The 24,086-nt window shown below is 36.5% G+C and overlaps 1 protein-coding gene across 1 annotated transcript in view; it reads left to right on the forward strand.

The window, feature by feature from the left end:
* The window catches only part of LOC126893009 (prolyl 3-hydroxylase 1-like), a 142,279-nt gene that overhangs the window by 83,799 nt on the left and 34,394 nt on the right, over positions 1-24,086 (forward strand). The window contains exons 5-6 of the mRNA XM_050662946.1: positions 10,577-10,713; positions 13,914-14,012. Of these exons, the coding sequence (XP_050518903.1) occupies positions 10,577-10,713; positions 13,914-14,012 (236 nt within the window). The remainder of the gene's footprint in view (positions 1-10,576; positions 10,714-13,913; positions 14,013-24,086) is intronic.

Below are 24,086 nucleotides of genomic sequence, written 5' to 3' on the forward strand. Positions count from 1 at the left end.
CAACATATTCCTCGGAAGGTCTGCAGCCAAACTCTAGGTCGCAGGGCAAACGAACTTCACGACCCAACATCAGGCAGGTTGGTGTTTGACCTGTAGTTTCATTCACGGCCGAGCGGTAGGCCATCAGGAATAAATGAATGTGTTGGTCCCAATCTCGCTGATGTTCAGATACAACTTTGGACAAGTGTTTACCCATCGTTCGGTTCATCCTCTCGACCATTCCATCTGATTGAGGATGCAGGGGTGTTGTTCTGGTCTTATTGGCACCAATCAATTTACAAACGTTTTGGAAAAGAGCTGACTCAAAGTTTCGCCCTTGGTCGGAGTGGATCTCCAAGGGAACACCAAATCGGCTGAAGAATTCTTTAACAAGTACCTCTGCAACGGTAGCAGCTTCTTGATTCGGTAATGCATAGGCCTCGGTCCATTTCGTAAAATAGTCCATGGCTACCAGAATGTATTTATTTCCAGCATCGGTTTCTGGAAATGGACCTGCAATGTCGATTGCTACTCTTTCCATAGGACTTCCAACATTGTACTGTCTCATGGGTGCTCTCTTTTTACCAACTGGACCATTACCGGATGCACACAGTTCACATTTCCGGCACCATCTTCTTACATCATCTTTACAGTTCACCCAATAGAACCGTTCTCGAACCTTTTGCAGAGTCTTCGTAATACCAAAGTGTCCACCTGATGTACCGTCATGCAACTGACGCAATACTTCTGACACTTTACTTTTAGGTACAATCAACTGAAGCTTAGATTCTGTACCATCATCGTTCTCAAAGGTTCTGTACAGAAGATCATCTTTTAGTATCAGGCAATTCCATTGGCTCCAGTAGGCCTTGACTTCCGGACTACATGCACTAATGTTTTGCCAACTAGGTCTCTCACCTCGACGCATCCAATCCAATACTCTTTTTATACATGGATCGTCTTCTTGGGCTTCTTGTAACTGTTGTGGCTGCCATTGCTCATTAACGACGGTGGTTCGTCTCACGGGGCAAAATCGTTCCTCTAATTTGGCACAGTGATTACAATTTGCACTGCATGGTCGTCTCGAAAGGGCATCAGCATTTGAATGAACTCTTCCGGCCCTGTGTTCTATCTCATAATCATATTCTTGAAGTCGTTCCAACCATCTTGCCATCTGGCCCTCTGGATTACGGAATTGTATGAGCCATTTTAGAGCAGCGTGATCTGTTCGAAGAAGGAACTTTCTGCCGTACAAGTATTTATGGAAATGTTCGCAAGCCTTCACTACACCCAGCAGTTCTCTTCTGGTAACGCAATAGTTTCTTTCTGGTTTCGACAGGACTTTGCTGAAATAAGCGATGACTTTTTCCTGTCCATCCTGGATTTGTGAGAGAACAGCTCCTATGGCACTGTTGCTAGCATCGGTATCCAAAACAAATTTTCCTGCCTGTCCCGGGTAGCTTAATATCGGTGCACTGATCAGAGCCCTTTGTAGTTGTTCGAAAGCTTTTTGACACTCCTCACTCCATGTATATTCTTTGCCCTCCTCCGTCAACTTTGTTAGGGGCTTGGAGATATTGGCAAATCCTTTGACAAATCGTCGGTAATATGTACATAGGCCAAGGAAACTTCTAATTTCATGTTTATCTTTTGGTACTGGCCAATCTTTAATTGCATCAATCTTTTCAGGATCAGCTGTTACACCATTACTCGATACAATATGTCCTAAGTACTTAACTTCTCGTCGAAACATGTGACATTTCTTCGGACTTAACTTCAAGTTCGCTGCCCTCAATCGTTGAAAGACGTCTATTAGATTCTTGGCATGTTCATCAAAGGACCTTCCAACCACAATTACATCATCCAAGTAAACCAGGCATGTTTTCCATGTTAGACCTCTTAAAACTGCCTCCATTAATCTTTCAAATGTGGCAGGGGCATTACATAAACCAAACGGCATAGCCGTAAACTGCCAAAGCCCTGATCCTATCGAAAATGCGGTTTTCTCCCGATCGGCTGGCTCCATGTCTACTTGCCAATATCCACTTTTTAAATCGAGTGTGGAAAACCAACGAGAACCGGAGAGAGTATCCAATGTATCGTCTATTCTGGGCAAAGGATAACTATCTTTTTTTGTTACCGCATTGAGCTGGCGGTAGTCGATACAAAAACGCGTTGAACCATCTTTCTTCTTTACCAGAACTACTGGTGATGTCCATGGACTGTTCGATGGTTCAATTACCCCTTGTTTGTCCATATCCTTGATAATCTCTTCGGCTTCATCTCTTTTCGCAAATGGAAGTCGTCTAGGCCGTTGTCTGATTGGCTGAGCGTCTCCGGTATTTATTTTATGCGTTACTATGCTTGTTTTTCCCTTATCCTTCGTGCCAATAGCAAAAACATCTTGATACTCTATCAGCATAGATGTCACTTTTTCCGTTCGTTCATGATCAAGATCTTGGCATCTTTCAATGATCATCTCAACAAGCTCCTTTGGATACTTCGCCTTCGATGATTTCTCATTGGTATTCACAGAGCAAATTGAAGCCACGGGAACACACTGCCCGATCAAAGCTCCTCTACTTAACTTGATAGCAGTTTCCCTTAAATTCATAACTCTTACAGGGATCACATCTCGAACTTTTACCAAAGTTTTCGCCGTTAGGAACTCGACATTATCCACATCTTCGACCATCCTTAAACTTCCCTCTCGGCAGTGTCCATCAAGCATGGTCATCAGAATTTTCTCACTATTACCGGGTATGGTTACGTCGCATGTAGTAAGTAAGCGGATGATATCTTCTTTGTCGTCGTGAAAGGGCAACTCTTCACCATTGATCTTGAGAACTCCATTTTGAACATCCAATATTGCCCCCACTTTCCTTAGTACGTCCATCCCCAATATGAATTCGTCGGAGATCTCGGCAATTAATACTTGATGTTCAACTGTGGTCTGGCCAATGGATACTGACATATTAGCCTCGCCATATGTATTAATTAGCTCACCAGTCGCTGTTCTAAGCTTTACTGTTGCAGGTGATAATTTATTATGGTCTCGTACTACATCTGGACGTGCGATAGTTCTCGTTGCACCTGTATCCACCAAAAATGATCTACATCTATTACTGATACGACCTTCGATGTATAAGTTGTGGATTCCACCGGAGGACGTAAGGTTGACAGTTACTATGGGGGCTCTAGTTCTCGAGGTCGGCAGTTGCCCCTTGGTGTCGACCCGCTCTAGTTTTCCGACGGCTGTACGATCTTCTTACAATTACGACGAATGTGGCCTACGTCTCCACAATTCCAACATCTAGGCTCGCGTCTCTTTGGCATCTGATTACTTAATACTCTCCGTATAATTTCCTCCAGACGTTCATCGTTGTGTTCGTCACTTTCTTCAATGGTTCTTACTCTATGGCCTCGTGAAGTTTGACTAGCCGTTTCGTGTTCCAATGCAATAGCAAGTGCTTCATCTAAAACTTTCGGTCTTGCTAGTCGTAAAGCTTTCTGTAGTTCATTATCTTTCAGCCCATTGACGAAGGTATCTACTGCAATTTCTTCTAAAACGCTGTCTGGCACCTCTGGATAAGCCAACCGCACCACACGAGCCACATCTGCTTCAAATTCTTGCAGATTCTCACTTGCTCGTTGACTTCTACTTCGCAGTTGTGCTTTGTATACTTGTTGTAGATGGGCATCTCCATAGCGTTTTTCTAGACGAGTGAACAAGGTCTGGTAACAATTTTCTTGACCCTTGGGAATTGACCTTAATATATCTGCAGCATCACCTCGTAAAGCAGCAGTCAAGGAAACAGCCTTTTCCTGTTCGGTCCAATGATTGGCGGTCGCAATAGCTTCAAATTGTCTAAGATATATGGACCAAGAGGACTTTCCATCAAATGGTGGTAATTTGAATCTGATATTGTGCGACATTTCGTCTCTCGGTAGTTCATCTTTCACTACAGGATCTAAAGCTACTGCATGAACTGACGGTTGCACTTTTGTATCGGTTATCATGCTCTCTAATTCTTTGATCTTCTCTTCTACGGCCAAAACTACTGCATTAACTGAAGGTAGCACTTTCGTATTGGTTACCATAGTCTCTAGTTGTTTGATCTTCTCTTCTAACATTTCTTTACTGTCGTCTACGCTTTTCTGTATCTTATCGAATGTTCTAGAAACCTCTTCAAATTTCTCGTCGTTCTGTCTACAAACGTCTTTAATTACTTGAGAAACACTTTCAAATTTCTCGTTGCTCTGTCTACAAACTTCTTTAATTACTTGAGAAGTCTCGTCAAATTTTTTAGCAACGTTTTCGAATTTATCGTCGCTTTTTTTAGAAGTTTCATCGATCTTTTGAGAAATGGTTTCGAATTTCTCATTATTTATCTTAGAAGTATCATCGATCGTTTCAGAAACAGTTTTTAATTTCGATAAGATTGCTTGTTCTGCTGACTGGAAGTGGAACGTCTCTGGGTCATCTCCGTTCTTCGTGAGAACATCCTTGAGTCGTGCTTGTAGGACTATCTTGCACCCACTGCTGTCTAATTCGTACTCTTCTAATTGTTCACGGAGCTGTTTTATGGTCAGTTCTTGTAGCAACATCTTTGGTCGGCACACACGTACTTTTCAAAATGTCTAAGTCTTTCCGAATACCGAACAATCAACGCACTTCAATTATTCCCGACGAATAAAGTTCAAAAGTCTTTCCGAATACCGAACAATTAACGCACTCCGATTATTCCCGACGAATAAAGTTCAAAAGTCTTTTTTTCACTTTTCATTTATTTACACTCCACACCGTTAACACCACTGTAGCGGTTATTTACTGTAATACTTCTAATTACAATAAAACTAGCGGTTCGTAATTTATATACGACTTTATTTTTTATCTATACAAGTTTACTTTACAAACTTTAGCTTAAGACTAACTCTATTTACAAATATGTCCTATTTATATATGCGATACAGATATTCCAGAAATATCTATATATCTCCAGCTATGTCCATGTGACCGCTTGCACGTCATCGGCGCTGCATCGGCGTATCTCGAAACATCGATAGTGTTCTGTCTGTGCGGAGGCGGGAGCTGGTATACGAGGGTAGGTCAATAATTATTTTGTTACAGTATCACCCATCCATTGTTGGCCTAGTAGAAGTAGAAGTCAGTCAGCTGTTTCTACTAGGCCAACAATGGATGGGTGATACCTATACCATGAAAAAATTCTTTTTGTGTTTGTGTAACGTGTAATGTGGCCGTTTTTCTGTTTTTGCTGTTTGGGGTTGTACGGAGGATATCCAACCAAAAGTTATTTTCACAAGATGCAAATGTTAACACCTCAATTTTGTAGCGGTACTTTTTTAACAATTGACCATTAGCTCCGATGATGACATTTATGTCGAAAGCGCTCAGCTAAAGAAATAAATTATTTACACACTTTGATATACTACATTTTTTATTTCCTCTATGATGTTGTTTTGTCAGATGATGGGTCCAATAAAACTGTACCAAACTTTATTTACCGGGGACATTTGCGGATAGCGGGACACCGACTTAGTCGGTGCCCGGAACACACATTTTTAGGACACAATTCTAAAATCAAGCATTAATAAGGCGAAAAGCTCTTCCAGCTACCTACCCCTAAAATCAGGTGGCTTAACCATATAAAGTAAACCGAGGTAAACAGAGGCCCAGGGCATCCAAGGTACAAAGTGTTTAGTACAAAGACTCCGCATTCGTTATATACTGCGACCGCGACGGGAGGGGGATGGTGGTATAGCTTGGGGGTCAGATAGATATCACTCCAGGTTATGGGCCGTCAGATAGGTACAACTCCAGGTTACGCAGTGTGACCGGTTTGATCTTCGGACATGTGGGTCTCACTGTTCCATTAGAACCCACATACCCACATAATGTCCCCGAGGCTGGGGCTGTACGAGTATCTGTGTGTATATGGGTGGGGGGGGGGGGGGGGGGAGGCGCCTTTGCTAGTTTTGCAGGCGGGCACCTTATACCCTAGCGCCGGCACTGGGCACAAGATATTTTATAAATGCAGTTCTTTGATCTTTCGTATGTGTTGCTGGGTTTGGTTTGATTGCCGTAGCACACTGAAATCTATTCTTTACAAAAGATCTATGAAGGAATTGAAGATTTCATAAAGACTATCCAACTCCTAACGTGTAAGAATTCAGAAGATTCAAATGAACTTGACTCACTCAATATATACAGGGTGTTAGTAAATAAGTATGAAACATTTTAAGGGCTAATTCTACATGAAAAATTAATGCCGCTTTGCTCTATAAACATATGTCCGCAAATGCTTAGTTTCCGAGATATGGGGTGTTGAAATTTTTATTTCAAACAGCCAATTTATTTATTGCTCTACGACCAGTTGAGTTATGAAAATGAAATTTGGTGAGTTTTAGGAGGTAGTTATTACGCATTTTTTGACATACAACTAAGAATTTTGTATTCATCATTGGCGCGCCTACGGGTAATGATCTGATTTTTTTTAAGAAAAAATAGTACGCCACTGAGATATTTCAAATTAAAAATTATTTTTAAATTCCACGTCTAATTCATGATAAAAAATCTTTCTTGCCTTTTTTTCATATGGTGCACCGTTTTTATGCAGAAAAACAAAACATCTTGACGCGTATTTTTCATTTTTTTTAATACATTATCAAGAAATATCCAATATAATACTAAACTGGAATAATAACAGAAAATATTACTAATAAGATTTTAACTAGGTGCAGAGCTACAACAAATGTGAAAAATGACCTTCTTTAGAGGTTATAGAAGAATTTTATATTCATCATTGGCGCGCGTACGGGTAATGGTCTCAATTTTTTTAAGAGAAAAATAGTACGCCACTGAGATATGTCAAATTAAAAATCATTTTTGAATTGCTGGTTAAATTTACGACCAGAAATCTTTCTTGCCTTTTTTCATATGCGGCGCCGTTTTTATGTAAAAAAATAAAACATCTTAACGTTTACAAAGTATTTGAACTAAGTTTCTATGCATATGGAAACTACCTCAAATACTTTATAAGCGTTAAGATATTTTATTTTTTATATAAAAACGGCGCCTCGTATGAAAAAAAGGTAAGAAAGATTTTTTGTCGTAAATTGAACGAGGAATTCAAAAATGATTTTTAGTTTGACATATCTCAGTGGTGTACTATTTTTTTCTTCAAAAAATTCAGACCATTACCCGTACGCGCGCCAATGATGAACATAAAATTCTTCTGTTACATGTAAAGGAGATCATTTTAAACATTTTTTGCAGCTTTGCACCTAGTTGAAATATTATTAGTAATATTTTCTGTTATTGTTCTAGTTTAGTATTATTATATTGGATAGTTCTTGATGATGTATTAAGAAATGAAAAATACGCGCCAAGATGTTTTATTTTTCTGCATAAAAACGGTGCATCATAGGAAAAAAAGGCAAGAGAGGTTTTTTATCAAAAATTAAACGTGGAATTTAAAAATAATTTTTAATTTGAAAAATCTCAGTGGCGTACTATTTTTTTCCTTAAAAAAATTCAGACTATTACCCGTATGCGCGCCAATGATGAATACAAAATTCTTAATTGTATGTCGAAAAATGCGCAATAACTACCTCCTAAAACTCACCAAATTTTATTTTCATAGCTCAACTGGTCTTAGAGCAATAAATAAATGGGCAGTTTGAAATAAAAATTTCAACACCCCGTATCTCGCAAACGAAGCATTTGCGGACATATGTTTATAGAACAAACCGGCATTATTTTTTCATGTAGAATTAGCCCTTAAAATGTTTCATACTTATTTACTAACACCCTGTACAGTGTGTCAATTTTAAAACTTACAATGGGCTATATCTCACGAACAAAAGCTGATATCGAAAAATGCTCGAAAACGTTTCTAAGATAGTAAGAGGGAACTAAAATGACATGAAAGACAACTCACCCCCATCAACTCCCTAGGCCCCACCCACCACAACCCAAAAAATTTAAATTGCAAACTCCTACTTGTGATACATCATTGAAAAGACTATAAAATATGCTATCCAATAGTATAAATAATAACTTATACAGGGTGAAGCAATAATTGTGAAACTTTGGCTTCAATTGAAAATTTAATGAGGTTTTTGTTGAACTACAAATTTTTTAAAAATGTCAATTAACTAAATGTTAAAAGTGGGTTCCGTTGTTTTGTAAACAATAATACAGCCTATTTTCAAATTCTGCACGAACTTTGGCAAATGTTGTTCTAGTAATAGCGCGACATGCTTGCGTAATTATTTCTCGCAATTCCTCAAGTGACGCAGGTTGAGTTTTATAAACAACTCACTTGAGGTAACCCCATAGAAAAACGTCAGGTGGCGGTAAGTCTGGTGACCTCGGTGGCCATTCAATAGGACCTCTCCTTCCAATCCATTTGTTTGGATAATTAGTATCCAACCAGTGCCTAACTGGAGCTGCATAGTGAGAAGGTGTGTCATCTTGTTGGAAGTGCAGCAAATCTTTGTCTAGCTAGAGCTAGGTTGCCTTGGTCGTCTCTTTTGTTCTCTAATCCATGTAAAATTAAAGGTTCGATGGTGTTTTTCAGCATATCGAGATAAATGTCGTCACTTAAATTGCCTGGTATGAACAAGGGGCCAATTATAGCATCGCCTAATATTCCTGCCCAACATTCACTTTTTCAGGATATTGAGTGTGACTTTCTCTGAATCGATGCTGATCCGCATCACTCCAGTACCGACAGTTTTGTTTATTTATATTACCATTCAGCGTAAAAGTACATTCATCAGTGAAACAAATATTTTTTAACATTCCCGGTTCAACGCGAATTCTTTCAGTCATGAGTTCACAAAACTCAATTCGCTGGTCTGGATCATCATCGCCTAGTTCTTAAAGAATTTGTGTTTTGTACGGGTGAAACTTATGTAATTTCAACACCTTTCTAACCGACTCATGTGAAAGTCCTGTCATTGCAGATACTAGACGTGTTGATGCAGTAGGCTCTATTGCAAAATTTCCAAGGACCTCAATTTGGTATGCTTCATTCAGTAATCTTGGGGCATCCCTTTTTTTTATTTTGCACTGATCCCGTTTCTCTAAACTTTTCAACTAAATCGCGGACGTACACATTGACTTACACTTTTGTCCGGATGCCTTTCATTAAATATTTGAGCTGTTCGTAAATAACACTGGTTCTGGGAGGAAAATATGAAAATGATCTCCACGCGTTCAGGTATGTATGAACTAATGACATTTAAAAGTCTCAAATAAACCAAAAATTATTGAATAATACTCAAATAGTAATATTATGACAGTACCCAAAAAAAAACAGATGTTTTCAACTTGTTTTGCAAAAACGGCAAATTAAGTTTTTGTTTAACAAAAAAAGTACCGACGGACACTAATCATTCAAAATAATAGTCCGGGAGATAGCATTACAAATACAAAAGTCATAGTAAGTCGGCTGATATTAACACCCTTTATAATTATTATTTATGCCATTGGATAGCATTTTTTATAGTCTTTTCAATGATGTATCACAAGTAGGGGTTTGCAATTTAAACTTTTTTGGTTGTGGTGGGTGGGGCCTAGGGGGTTGATGGAGGTGAGTTCTCTTTCATGTCATTTTAGTTCTCCCTTACTATCCTAGAAACGGTTTCAAGCATTTTTCGATATCAGCTTTTGTTGGTGATATAGCCCATTGTAAGTTTTAAAATTGACCCACTGAATAAGGTTCTTAAACTCCTAAGTGGAGCATAGAGCTTCAGTGAAAACGCTCCATCGAGGTCTATTTCGCGCTAAGGGCTTCACCTCATTCCAAGACTTTCCATGACTTCTTATCTCGTCCATGTTGTATCTCCTCCAAGTTTGTGCTGGGAGACCTCTTTTCTTTTTCCTTGGGGATTCCACTCTCTGGCAGTATCTTCAATACTCGAGCTATTTTTTTCGGAGTGTGTGACGGATCCAACCCCACTTTCTGGACTCAATTTCATTTTCTACCTTCTTTTGTTCGGTCAGATGTAGCAGATCTTCGTTTCTGATGATGTTAGGGAAGAAAATATGAACAATTATTCTTCATAGGCATTTATTAACAAAGACATATAGTTTGTCTGTAATCGTTTTTGTCACTTCCTAGGTTTCACATTCGTAGAATAGAACAGACATGCCATTTGACTGGAATCTTCGGATCGTTGTCTTTGTAGTATACTAGCCAGACCTTCAAACAGGGTTGAGCATGCTGAATGCTTGTTTAGGTTTTCGTATCCTCATACGAATAGTCTTCCGTAACTCCGCGTTCTGTTATGACACTTCCAAGATACGTAAAATTTTCCACATTTTCAATCTGCATAGTATGTTGTTTCTTGCATTGATTCTGATGGATATGGTTTTATTAATATTGATTTTCAAACCTATTTTACTGGCTTCAGAGGAAAGTGTTTCCAATTGGTCGGCCACATCTTGGAACCTTTGTCCTAATAGGCAGATATCGTCGGTGCATTCTAGATCGCTTAGTTAGCATAGTAGAATCGCAAATGTATTATGTATATTGTAAAATGTATTATATTAGAATTTATTTTTTAGTGGGCAATCTCAAAGCCGCATGCCAAGCGGTAGCAAGTTACCTGTTGTTCTATCCAGATGATGAGACTATGTTGGATAACATGAGATATTACTCCAAACAACCAAAGGTGGACATCACATACTTCCAACCAAGAAGGGTAAATAAAAAAGAGTTAACATTTTAAAAATTGTTTAATACTATTCTTATATTTTAACTGTTTGCTAATTTAAACTGCCAACAATCAATACAACGAAATATCTAACAATAAAACACTGAAAACGTTTGTTTTCTATACTTCCACAAAAATTATTATAACTATGTGACTACAGCTGTTTAGGCAGAGTGACTTTCTCAAGTGATTTAGTTTACTATGTGTTTGCCTTTTTAAAGTCTTTAACTGAAGAGGTTGAGGAGTGGAGAGCTGTTTGTCTCGAGTTGATCATTCAGAATTATATCTGTATTTTTTAATTTATTAATTTCCATAGATTCTAATAAAGATAGCTTAAAGCCTTTATTTTGAATATGCAGAATTTGAAACTCTTCATTAAAAGAATGATTATGACCTAGAAGGTGAAGTGCGTATGTAGAAGTGTCTGTTTTTCTATTGTTGAAAGCCCTTTTGTGTTCTGCTATCCGTTTGTCAAATGTTCTGCCAGTTTGACCGATGTAAGTTTTCGGACAGTCACCACAAGTCAGTTTGTAGACACCATTCTGTAGTTGTTTTCTCTTTCGGCTCTTATTGTTCTTAATATATTTGCTCAAGTTGTTGTTACTTCTGAAAGCTGGTGTTGTTCCTTTCTTTTTTATATATCTGGCTATTTTTGTTGTTATCTTGCCAGTATATGTGATAAAGCAGAAGGTACTGGGTTCTTTCTGTGGTGGTGGATAGACTAATTTCAGGACTTTCTTATGGAGTTTTTGGTTTAAAATTTTGTTAATTGTTTGTTCGTTATAGCCATTGTTTACTGCTGTTTGTTTAATGATGTTCAGTTCTATTTCAAAGTTATTTTTTGACATGGGAATTTCTGTCAGTCTATGTATCATGCTAGGGTAGGCTGCTAATTTGTGTGGTGTAGGATGGGATGATGAATTATGTATAGTTGTGTCAGTGTGGGTAGATTTATGATATACGCAGAACTCATGTTTGTTGTGTAGTCTGGTAATTGTTACATCTAGAAAGTTTTCTATTGTAAACTCAATATTACTATGAAGTGAATTAATGTATAATAGAAATTGGTCAAGTTGCCTGTTAGTTCCTGTAAAGCATACTAGTATATCATCCACGTATCTCCACGTATATAAGAACTGTTTAACTACGGGATGTTTAGAAATTGTTGTTTCAAGCTGGTTCATAAATATATCTGATAGCAATGGGCTTAGAGGCACAGGCGTAGCCAGGTTTTAGTTTCGGAGGGGGTTCAAAAAAGTAAAACGACCAAAACTACATAAAATAACCTTTATATTCATAATAAAAATTTGAAATATGTTAATATCTTAACTTTTCGGGGGGGGGGGGGGTTTGAACCCCCAAAACCCCCCCCTGGCTACGCCCGTGTTTAGAGGATTACCCATAATAAGTCCTGCACTGTTGTTTGTGTATACAGTAGAAGCTCTTTATTCGCGGGGTATTGGCTCCGTGCGTCTCCCCTCTACTTACAGTCACATGATACGCTGTCAGATTTTGACAGGACGTTTTAACATTGAGTCTTATGGGATTAATGTGTTAAACTTGAATATTTTATTTTGTAGTGATAGTAACCGAATACAATTGTTAGAATTCATTAGTTATTAATTTATACTGTAATTTATAGTGAAACAAAAATATTTTCTTTTTCGTTAATAAAGATTTATTGACATAAACTGCGATAGTGAGGTTATGTATACAAAATCAAACTGATAATCAATATTGGAAATAGAAGAATTTATATCAGATTAAGTGCGTTTTTATTTTCTGTTTATATTAATACATAATATCACTAGCGTGGCACGGCATTTTTTTAAATGTCTCATTTAAACATACACAAAGCGTCCTGATGAAATTTCAAAAAACCGCCACCATGAGCAGGTCGGTCGATTTTGCTTTAACACTTTGTTAACGCTCAGAGCGAATACGTTCCATAAATATGCCGCGACGCGAATACGGAAACCGTGAATATGGAATGGTAATTTATATAGGGTTATAGGGGATAAGTTCCTAGGTGACGAAATAAAAAAGCAAATACCTAAAAAATCAGTTTAATTGAAGGATTTACCATACAGATTGATTAATTACATAAATATGATCTTCAACTTTAGACAATGATTTAAAGAATTGAATAAACTCTTGCTTGGCAGTTTTTAAAAATTGCTTCAATTCAGCCTGATATTCAGCAGTGGCATTAGCAATTTGTCTCGTAAAAATAAGACTTCGTTCGACATCTCGTCCTATCCCACCCGCAATTTCGGCAATGTTTCGGATGGTTGAGCTGTTTTTCGATTCAGAGGAGTGCACGCTAGCGCTGTTGAAAAAGCCTGAAATAGTGGAAACAGCTGTCCAGCGATTGTGCATCCCTCTGAATCAAAAACAAGCAAAACCATCTTTTACTTTTAAATAAATCGTCAGTTTGTAAGAAAAAATTCAACATCCCGTATCTCGGAAACGAAGCATTTGCGGACATATGTTTATAAAGCAAACGATCATTATTTTTTCCTGCAGAATTACCCCTTGAAGTTTGTCACACTTATTTAGAAACACCCTGCATTGATGAAGAACGTTGCTAGTTGTTAAAGTACCTAACTTTTTTATTATCCAACATAAGCGAATGAATCAAAAAGCAGAATGTTAAGAAAGCCTAAGGCTATAGTTAAGTTTTAATTTCAATATTTTATATACGCTAGAATATTCCACAGGATCTTTCAAACTCTGAGGAAAAAACACACATGTGTTACACCCGGTATACAATGACACATCTGTTTAGCAACAGTATTATAACATTGATATTCTTGAAGAATAAAGCTATAAGAGGTTTAGGAAATACTAGACATAAAAAATGTCCCATTTTTAAGGTGGTGCGTTAATCTTAATGCTTAGTGTAATTACATTTGGTCTTCTGCTTTTCGGTCTCCTACTGTTCGGTCTAGTGAGGTTTCGGTAAAGTGCTTTTCGGTCTGATGAGTTCGGTCTACTGCTTTCGGTCTAATGAATTCGGCCTCTTTACAGTAAATCGTTTTTTATCCATTTCCCAGCTTATCTCTCGCAATTGAGTCAAATGCTTCATTGAAATCGAGACATAGCTTGCAAAAAGGAAACTGACTGTAATCCAACTTTTTGCTCAAGAGTTTCTATGTTTTGATACCAACGACATATTTATTTTTTAGGAAGCTACCCAATACATGCAGAGACAGATTTACGAGACAAGGATATTAAAATTTGTACATAACGAATTTAAAAATAAATTAGTAACAGCAACAACTGAGGTAAATATTAAACTTAATAAGTATCATGCTTAGATTTAAGTCTAACTATTAATACACGTCTAGAAGATATGTGAAATTTCCTCATTGGTATTTTATCGCGTCAGGCAGTATTGTTCAAAATTTTGTTATAGTTCTTAATATGCCCTACTCATATTTGTTTACCATTATGTCAGTCAAAATAGCATTCTTTCATGATGGTATCAGAAAAACTTCTAGTTCAACAGTAATGTCAAAATGCTGAACGGGAAGTGCTGCATTTATAAAATTAACAAAAACGGACAAATTTATGGCATAAAACATGTTAAGCTTATCAGAAATTGGGTTCACATGGAACGTGGGAGTTTCTTGTAGACAATTGTACTTTGTAACATACAAATAGATAAAGCATATACAAAACGACAAAATATTTTTTTATTTGTTATATACAGTGTGACCAAAAATAGACCCAGGTCTCCACTTTTATCGTTATTTTGACTATGAAACTCATACAGAGCTCAAAAGAGAGGTTACATAAATTCCACTATAAATGAATACTAAAAACAGACAAACACTACACAGAGAAGAATAAATAGAAGACAAAATGGAGTAAAGGACAATGTTGAAGCAGTAGAACCTGGAGTCGAATTAGATACAGAGGAAAGAGAGAAAGCAAGAGTTAAAATATAATAATGAAAGGTAACAAATGATACATATCACTGACGACGTATTCTTCTTAAAATTCGTGCAGGAGAAATAGAACATTGAAATGTATTAAACGATTTAAAAATCGCATAAGTAATGGTGGAGACTGTCTGCGCAAACAAGATGCGCGTAATAAAAAATACTTTGACAGTTAACCCTCTGACGATTTCCCATTCTGTGACAAAATTGCAACCTCGAAGTTTTCACTTGTCGATTCTAGCGAAATTCAATCATAGGAATTCATGATTGTGTATTCAAAAGTGGCAAAATAATTTAGAAGAAAACCGTAAGTGACTGTTGCCTATGAAACCGTTTGTTAAGTGTTGCGCAGCTAACAAAGATTTATAAACATAACAACTCTTACCGAATGACAAAATCGAAAAAAACTTAATTTTACAAAAATTTTCGAGACAGTGTTTTCAAAATGTTTTCAAAATAGTTGTTTAAAAGTATTTTTTAATTTTCATATATTTTGTAGACGTAATGTGGTTTGTATTGGTAAGACCAGTGTATTTTTAATCAATGGACTAATGCAGTGAATGTTTTTAGTAGTTTTCCAATTTTTTTATTAATTCATATCAACTATCTGAAAGGCAAATAATTCTGCTCTTGTATGTCTTGTATTAAAACCATTAAAACAAGTTCTACAAAAATTTTTAAGCGTACTTTAATGATGAGAAGTTAATGACTAGAATCTTTATGCTTTCACTAAGCATAAAGACATCAAAATGTGATAAGAATGAACAGCAATTTGGACGAATCACTGTGAACGGTTAACTAATAGAAAGAGTGAAAACGTACATATACCTTGATACGAACGTCAATGAAAATTTGTACCATTCCGTAGAAATAAAGTATGAATACAGAAAGCAAGATCTGCATTTCAAAAAATGGCTAAACTATCCAAATGGCATCATTTATCAATCCCCATAAAAATCAGGTTTTTTTTCCTGGAAGCCCTGTGTGCATGCACCCCGGTGGCACTGCTGCTTTTCAGCTTATTGTGCTTTCTTCCATTTGTTCTCATGACACCCAATCCAATATAGTAGTGCTCTTCACTAGCCTGTAAAGGTCCATTGGGTTAGTACCATATACTGTCGGACTTGGTCTGCAGTCCCCATATATTGCTTGTCTCTTACGGTCCAGAGCCTCGCAATCGCACAATAAATGTCTGACTGTCTCGGTCTCTCTATTGCATAGTCTGCAGCTGAGATCTCCGTTATATAGTCGTATCGTGTGTAGGTGTCCTTTTACTGGAAAGTGTCCAGTTAAGAAACCTGTAGTGATTTTAAGCTGATTCCTGTTCATTTTGAACAGTTCTTCAGCTCTTTTTGCGCATGTCTGAGGTATAAATCTCTTCGCATGCTTTTGCGTGGTAATTTCTTCCCAGTATTCTTTGTACTGTCTTCGTATCCAGCCTCTTATTCGGTCTCTGATTGTGCTTCTGGGCACTCCCAGTGCCGGTTCTGGACCGAAGTATCTTGTTGCTGATCCTCGTCTAGCAAGTTCGTCAGCTTTCTCATTACCAGCGATCCCTTAATGTCCAGGCACCCAAATGAGTTTTACCTCATTATGTTCCGCCAGGGTGTCAAGTTCTTCACGGCATTCCCATACAAGCCTTGAGGTTATCCTTGGGTTCATTAAAGCCCTCAAGGCCGCTTGGCTGTCTGAACAGATATTGATTCTCTTGGTAGTATAAGTCCTCAATCTGTTTATCCGTGCACAGTGCAGGATTGCATATACCTCCGCCTGACATACAGAGGTATATTCTCCTAGTGGGATGGAACCGTTTCTATCCTCACTATATACTCCTGATCCCGAACCATCTTCTGTCGTGAACCCATCTGTATACCAGGTGTGGCCCTCATACTTAACATGTCTGCCAGGATCTTCCCATACCTCTCTGGAGTGTATTTCCACCTGGAAAGGTATTTCCATTTTATATTTGGGGATAGAATGGTCTGTTATCATCTCCCATATCGGATCCCTGCATATATCTTTGATGCTGCAGTGTCCTTTGCCAACTGCAATTTTGCTTTGATTTTTCTGCAGTCTATGTAATCCCATCCTCGCCTCGCCTTTCACTGTGACGTGTAAGGGAGGAAGGTCTAGTAAGGCTTCCATTGCTGCAGTTGGTGTGCCTCTCATTGCACCTATTATGCTGTGACAGACAAGCCTTTGTATCTTGCCTAACTTTTCTATAGCATTCCTCTGCTGCACCTTTGGCCACCAGACCAATGCTTCATACGTTATTGTGGGCTTTACCATCATGTTGTATATCCAATACATCATGTCCGGTTTAAGTCCCCATGTTCTGCCATGTGTGCGTCTGGTCACCATTAAAGTGGCCATCGCTCTTTTGGTTATTCGTTCTAGTTGTTGATTCCAGGTAAGCCTTGAGTCTATTATGACTCCGAGACTCCCAGATATTTTACCTCCCTCTCCACCTTTAGGGAAATCCTCATGACATTCACAGGTCCGATTCCCTCTAATTGTGTCCTTCTAGTGAAGGCTACTATTTTGGATTTGTGAGGGCTTACGGACAATCCTACCTAACTTGTCCATTTTGATACTACGTTCAGGGCCTGTTGCATATTATCCCTGACAGTTGTATTGAACTTATCCTGTGCCAGAATGACAAAATCATCTGCATAGCCCAGGACATTATATTTTTTCCTGTTGAGCGTTCCAATCAGTCATTCCATAACCAGATTCCCCACTAACGGAGATAATAAAAAAAATCAGGTTACTACGAGGTTATATCTTTCTAATACTGTTGTACAGAGTTGAGTTGTGGACTCGCACAGATGCTGAAGAAAATTGAGGATTTTGGAAATGTAGCTTTATCGTCGAATCTTGAAGATATCTTATACCGACCACGTTATTATTCAGGAAGTCTTATTAAGAATACAAACAGAAAAAGAGCTGTTAACCACAATAAAGGCAGCCAAATTCAAATACCTCGGTCACAGATACAGCGAAAAATAAGCATTGCTACCACTAATTTTACATGGAAAAGTAAAAGGAAAACGAGGCAGGAAGGCAGAATAGTTCCTGACTAAAAAATCTACGTACGTGGTTCAACATAACTACAAATCTTTCCAGAGCAGCAGTGTACAAAATACAGATTTCCATGAGGACCACCAACATTCGCAACGGATAAGCACTAAAAGAAGTAATGATGAGAATGGGAACAGACTTGATTAATCCACAGCATACCTATGATCCACAACAACTTGGAAAATGTTGAGAGAACACATAAGAAAAAATCTACTATGAAATATTAATGATATCTAAATAATGGGAGGCCTATTTACTATAAGAGACTCCTACAGGATAAAAAATCAAAAGAGGACACACAAAGACAACGAAACAGTTTCAAGAAACAAAAATACAAATAACACAAGACGAAATAGTAAATATTATAAAAAAAGAATAAGAAAGTGGCCGAAGACAGAGGTATCTCACATGAACTTAACTCAATAAACAAGATTACTTGAACTATACAGGTATGGCACGTAATGTTCCAAAATCGGTCGCTTTCGCGCATGACGTAGTAAAGATCCCTCTTCACGCAATATTTGAATGTAGTTTTATAGGAAAGACTTTTTAATTTTAAATTTTCAATATAATTTGGCTAATTTAATTATAGTAATTATAAAGAAATGATAAAGTTGTGTTATTATAATATTTAATAATAAAAAATATTTTGTAGCTAATTTAATTTTGTTGATTTTCGGGTAGTTATTTTAGCGAGGTTTTGAAACTGATATTTTAGAAACTTTTAGTTTGTTAACACAGATATCCATTATAAAGCATTTTTTAATTATTATTTGTTTATTATACATACAGGTTGATCAAGTGGTACTCCAGAGTTCGATATTTCAGTTGTTTAAAGATACAAAAAAAGTAATATCCACATAAAAATGGGTCGCTACAAATTTTAAAATTATTTTCCCACTTCTTAATTTGTTGATGATCACTTTGTAATTTATTTAGGTAGTCAAAATTTGTAGCTACACTTGAGTACAGACTTGAGTACAAACGCCAAACACAAAAACAAACAAATACACGAACACGAAAGCAAATAAAACTATATACAGTCGGAAAAATGAAAGAATACCCATGAACGAACATATAAAACACGCTGTATTTTCCTGTCACCGTGTCACAAAGAAAATTGTCCAGTGCAAGTACATGTAACAATAATTATTACATGCACTTGCGCTGGCCAATTTTTTGTGTGACACGGTGACAGGAAAATACAGCGTGTTTTATATGTTCGTTCATGGGTATTCTTTCATTTTTCCTACTGTAGACACTAACGAGTAAATGTTCTTAAATTAGTCTATAAAAACTATAACACATATATTATACTATCCAAAAAACTTAAAATCGCTAAAAACGAGTTAATTATAAGAGTTTTGCAAAATAATCCACATAGTAACTACCATTATAAATAATGGCTCACAGGGATCTTTGCTACGTCACACGCTTGACCTCAGCTGTCAAATGTCATGCGCAAAATTGTACTTTGAAACTTTATTGTACCATGGAATGATGCAATGAATAATCCAGAGAGCCATAAGCAGAGAACTACTCACAAAGGAATAACCACAAAGCTGTGTTAAAATATTTTTGAAGGTGTTGAGAGTAGCAAGAATGCACATAAAAATAAATAAACACAGAACATCCTTAGAAAGAGGAGTATTAAAAAAGGAATAATTAAACAACACAAAACGGAGTTTGATAGAAGGAAATGGAACGACACATTATTCTTATCTCCCATTCCCAAAATAATATGTTTGCACTTAATATTGTAATTATTTAAAATGTTGAGTTATCGACCAGGGCGCATCTGTAAAAATATTAGTACATTTAGATGTTGAGAGGTGACTCATATTTTTTTCCAGAAATTGCTTAAAAATAACTTGTATAATATTAGTTATTTGAGTTATTCTCCCACCCAAAAAGGTCCTAAACATTGTTTAAATAATCAAAATGTCAAAAAATGAAGGAAAAATTCGATTTCTTTCTTTTTTTTTTATTATAACTTTAAAAGTAAGTATTCATTTCCGAGAAAAATTGCACTGATATAAAAGTTGCGTCATTAAATTTCCTACAATATAGGATTAGCTAAAAATTTTAAAAGTTGTCACACTTGTTGCAAAATAGCAATAATTGCGAAAAGCCATAAAAAACAAGTATTCGCATTTTACGTTTTTCAACCATTTATGCTACACTTAGGACCTTAATATTTTACCCAGAAAAACTTTATGATATAATAAAACAATACTGTAAATTTCATTAAGATGGGTTCAATAGATTTTGCAGAATAAATTTTGAAATCCAGCTTTCGCAAAAAAATTCATTTTTTCAAAATGTATTTTTAGTTTCAACTGAAACTAAAGCAGATAGCAATTGTTTTACATATAGAAGAATACCGTTATTTGCAATTTGCAAAATTAAAATCGGTTATCTACCACGGCGTCAGGAATTCTTTTAAATAAACATTAATTTTTGGTGTTACGCGCAGGACAGCGGATACTTTTGCTCTGATTGGGCATTCCAATGACCTTTGAGAATTATTGATAAATTTTAATTTTTAGTACATTTCGATATAAATAAATAAATTTGTTTATTGCAAAATAAAAACACATACTCTGTCCTTTGAAATAACACTTTGTTTAGCAAAAACGTTCTTTGTTCTTATACATATTTTAACTTAGAGAATAAAAGTTGATTATTTTTAAACATATGCAATTGTTTATACAATATTTCACAAGCAATAATCAAATTAGTTTGACTTTTGTGGAATTAAAATATTAAAATACAACAAAATATAGAGTAAGAAAATAATATATTAGATAAAGATTTGAAGAAATTTTGGTGGAAATCAACTTGTGTGAATCGAACACCGCTGTCCTGCGCGTAGCACCAAAAATTAATGTTAATTTAAAAAAAAATCCTGACGCCGTGGTAGTTAACCGATTTTAATGTTGCAAATTGCAAATGAAAGGTACAGTATTCTTCTATATGCAAAAAAATTCAACTTGCTATCTGCTTTATTTTCAGTCCTGCAATATTTTGAAAAAATGAATTTTTTTTGCGAAAGCTGGATTGCAAAATTTATTTTGCAAAATGTATTGAACCGATCTTAATGAAATTTACAGTATTGTTTTATTTTATCATAAAGTTTTTCTGGGTAAAATATGAAGGTCCTAAGTGTAGCATAAATGGTTAAAAAACGTAAAATGCGAATACTTGATTTTTTGTTTTTTCGCAATTATTGCTATTTTACAAGAAGGGTGATAATTTTTAAAATTTTTAACCAATCTTATATTGTAGGAAAGTAACCCGCACAAACCTTATGGAAATTAGGTCCCAGTAGACTTCGTTCATACTTTGGGAAAATACTCTTTGAAGCATCCTGATAAAAAGTTTTTATGGGCACAACTCAATCGAATGACGGATTTTCAAGATATAGAGGCACAAACTCAGAAAATTATAAGATTTACTGGGTATTCCAATTCCCTGAGTTACTAGTTATCTGGCAACATGTAGAAGTTTGGATCAAGCAAAAGTACTAGTAATCTAGGATTTTTTCCTGGCTATCCAATGGCGACCTTTACTTTGACCTTGATCTTCAACGGACGTCATCTTCTAGAGTTTCGAGGGTTTTCGGCATTAAATTGATATAAACAGATTACTCATGGGTTTGTGGGATTGCTAAACACGAATATCCATCATAATTAAGCTCCGGAGGACGTGGTGTCCAGGGCCACTGCAAGGGACGTCATTTTCTAGAGTTTCGATGGTTTCGGCATTTAATTGATGCAAATGAATTACTGGATGGTTTTTTGAGGTCACTAAACACTAATATGCCACCAGAACCGACTCCCGGAGCACCTGGTTTCCAAGGTCAATGAAAGTGGCTCCTAGAGTTTCGAGGGTCTTTGGTACTACATTAATGCAAACGGATTAGTTACAGGTTTTTGGGGTTGCAGAACACGAATACGTGATCAGCACAAACCCAGGAGCACCTGGTGCCTAAGACAAAATATCTTCTGGAGTTTCAGAGGAATCAAATGGATTACTCTTAGGTTTTTAACTCCAGAAGATAACCTGTGTTAGGCACCAGGTGCTCCTGTGTCTGTGCTGATCACGTATTCGTGTTCAGCAACCCCAAAAACCTATAACTAATCCGTTTACATTAATGTAGTATCAAAGACCCTCGAAACTCCAGGAGCCCCTTTCATTGACCTTGGAAACCAGGTGCTCCGGGAGTCGGTTCTGGTGGCATATTCGTGTTTAGTGACCTCAAAAAACCATCCAGTAATTCATTTGCATCAATTAAATGCCGAAACCATCGAAACTCTAGAAGATGACGTCCCTTGCAGTGGCCCTGGACACCACGTCCTCCGGAGGTCAATTATGATGGCATATTCGTGTTCAGCGAACCCAAAAACCCATGAGTAATCTGTTTATATCAATTTAATGCCGAAAATCCTCGAAACTCTAGAAGATGACGTCCGTTGAAGGTCAAGGTTAAAGTAAAGGTCGCCATTGGATAGCCAGGAAAAAATACTAGATTACTAGTACTTTTCCTTGATCCAAACTTCTGCATGTTGCCAGATAACCAGTAACTCAGGGAATTGGAATACCCAGTAAATCTTATAATTTTCCGAGTTTGTGCCTCTATATCTTGAAAATCCTTCATACGATTGAGTTGTGACCATGAAAACTTTTTATCAGGATGCTTCAAAGAGAATTTTCCCAAAGTATGAACGAAGTCCACTGGGACCTAATTTCCATAAGGTTTGTGCGGGGTACTTTAATTACTCAATTTTTATCTTAGTACAACTTTTCTCGGAAGTGAATATTTTTAAAGTTATAATCAAAAAGCGAAGAAAAAATCGAGTTTTTTCTTCATTTTTTGACATTTTGATTATTTAAACAATGACCTTTTTGAGTAGGAGGATAACTCAGTTATTATTATATGAGTTAATTCCAAGCAATTTCTGCAAAAAATATGAGTAAACCTCTCAACGTCCATCTCAAAACAGATGCGCCCTGGACTATTATGTAGGATTGTAGTATAGAATATTAGACCGTCAGATTTCAGTAGAAGTTCAGCCATGATTTTATCCCTTATGCCTTTGAGAGTACTGAAAGATGAACTCAAGGAGAGTAAAATATGTGAAAACTGTCGGATTTCCCAGGTAAATCTGCATGAAAATTTAGAGGAGTATTGATTTTATTTTTAGAAATTTTGGCATAAGGGCTATTGGTGCCGTAAGGGTGTCAATTATCACCTAAACATGTAATGTTAATAGATCAGTATCTGTGATTTTCTCCTTCATGTCACTTAAAAGTTTGTTAGTTTTCACAATAAGGAACTTGCAAACAAAAGACATACAGGTCGCGAAGATGAAAAATTTTACCTTGGAAAATTTGCGGAAAATAAGGAAAATTAGATTTTCAGAAAAACGAATCCAGTTCAACTCAAAATTTCTTTTCTTTTTGCTTGTTTCATAAATTTAATATTTTCAGTACACAAAAAGGCATAAAGTGATAAAATTGTCGTACTTCGTATTGAAATCCGACGGTTTACAGGGTGTTTCAGAAAAAGGTACCACCGTCTCTAGGATAGGTAAAAAACTGATAAATAATGGCGGTTTGTTTACAGGACGTTGAAGAACAAAAAAGTTTACACATTGTAATGAATTTGGAGAGTTTTAGAGGAAGTTATTGTGCATTTTTTGACATTAAGAATTTTATATTCATCATTGATGCGCATACGGGTAATGGTCACATTTATTTAAAGAAAAAAAAAATAATACGCCACAGAAATATTTCAAATTAAAAATTATTTTTTTATTTCTCGTTCTTCTTCTTTAAGTACCGTGCCCAAATTTTTAGGTGTGGGTAGCTTCCATAACAATTTGCCGATATCGTTCTCGATCTTGTGCGGCATGTAACAATTGATCTGCTGATAAGCCAGTCCATTGACGAAGGTTTCGGAGCCATCAATATTTCTTCCGACCAATTCATCTTTTTCCGTCGATCTTTCCATTGAGTATTAACTGCAGCATCCTGTATCTGCTACCTCTCATTATACGCCCAAGATATTCAAGTTTTTTCTTTTTTATCATCTTGGTTAAATCACCTTCGCCTTGACCTACTCTATTTAAGACTTCTCTGTTTGAAATGCGTTGAACCCAAGATATTCTGAGCATTCTACGATACGACCACATCTCAAAGGCTTCTAATTTGTTCATCATGTTAACCTTCATGATCCAGATTTCACATCCATATAGTAATACAGGATACACATAACATTTTAGGAACTTGATTCTTAGTTGTAAGTTCAGCTGAGAGTTGCTCAGAATA

The sequence above is a fragment of the Diabrotica virgifera genome, chromosome 10 (genome assembly GCF_917563875.1).
Source record: "Diabrotica virgifera virgifera chromosome 10, PGI_DIABVI_V3a".
NCBI lineage: Eukaryota > Metazoa > Arthropoda > Insecta > Coleoptera > Chrysomelidae > Diabrotica > Diabrotica virgifera.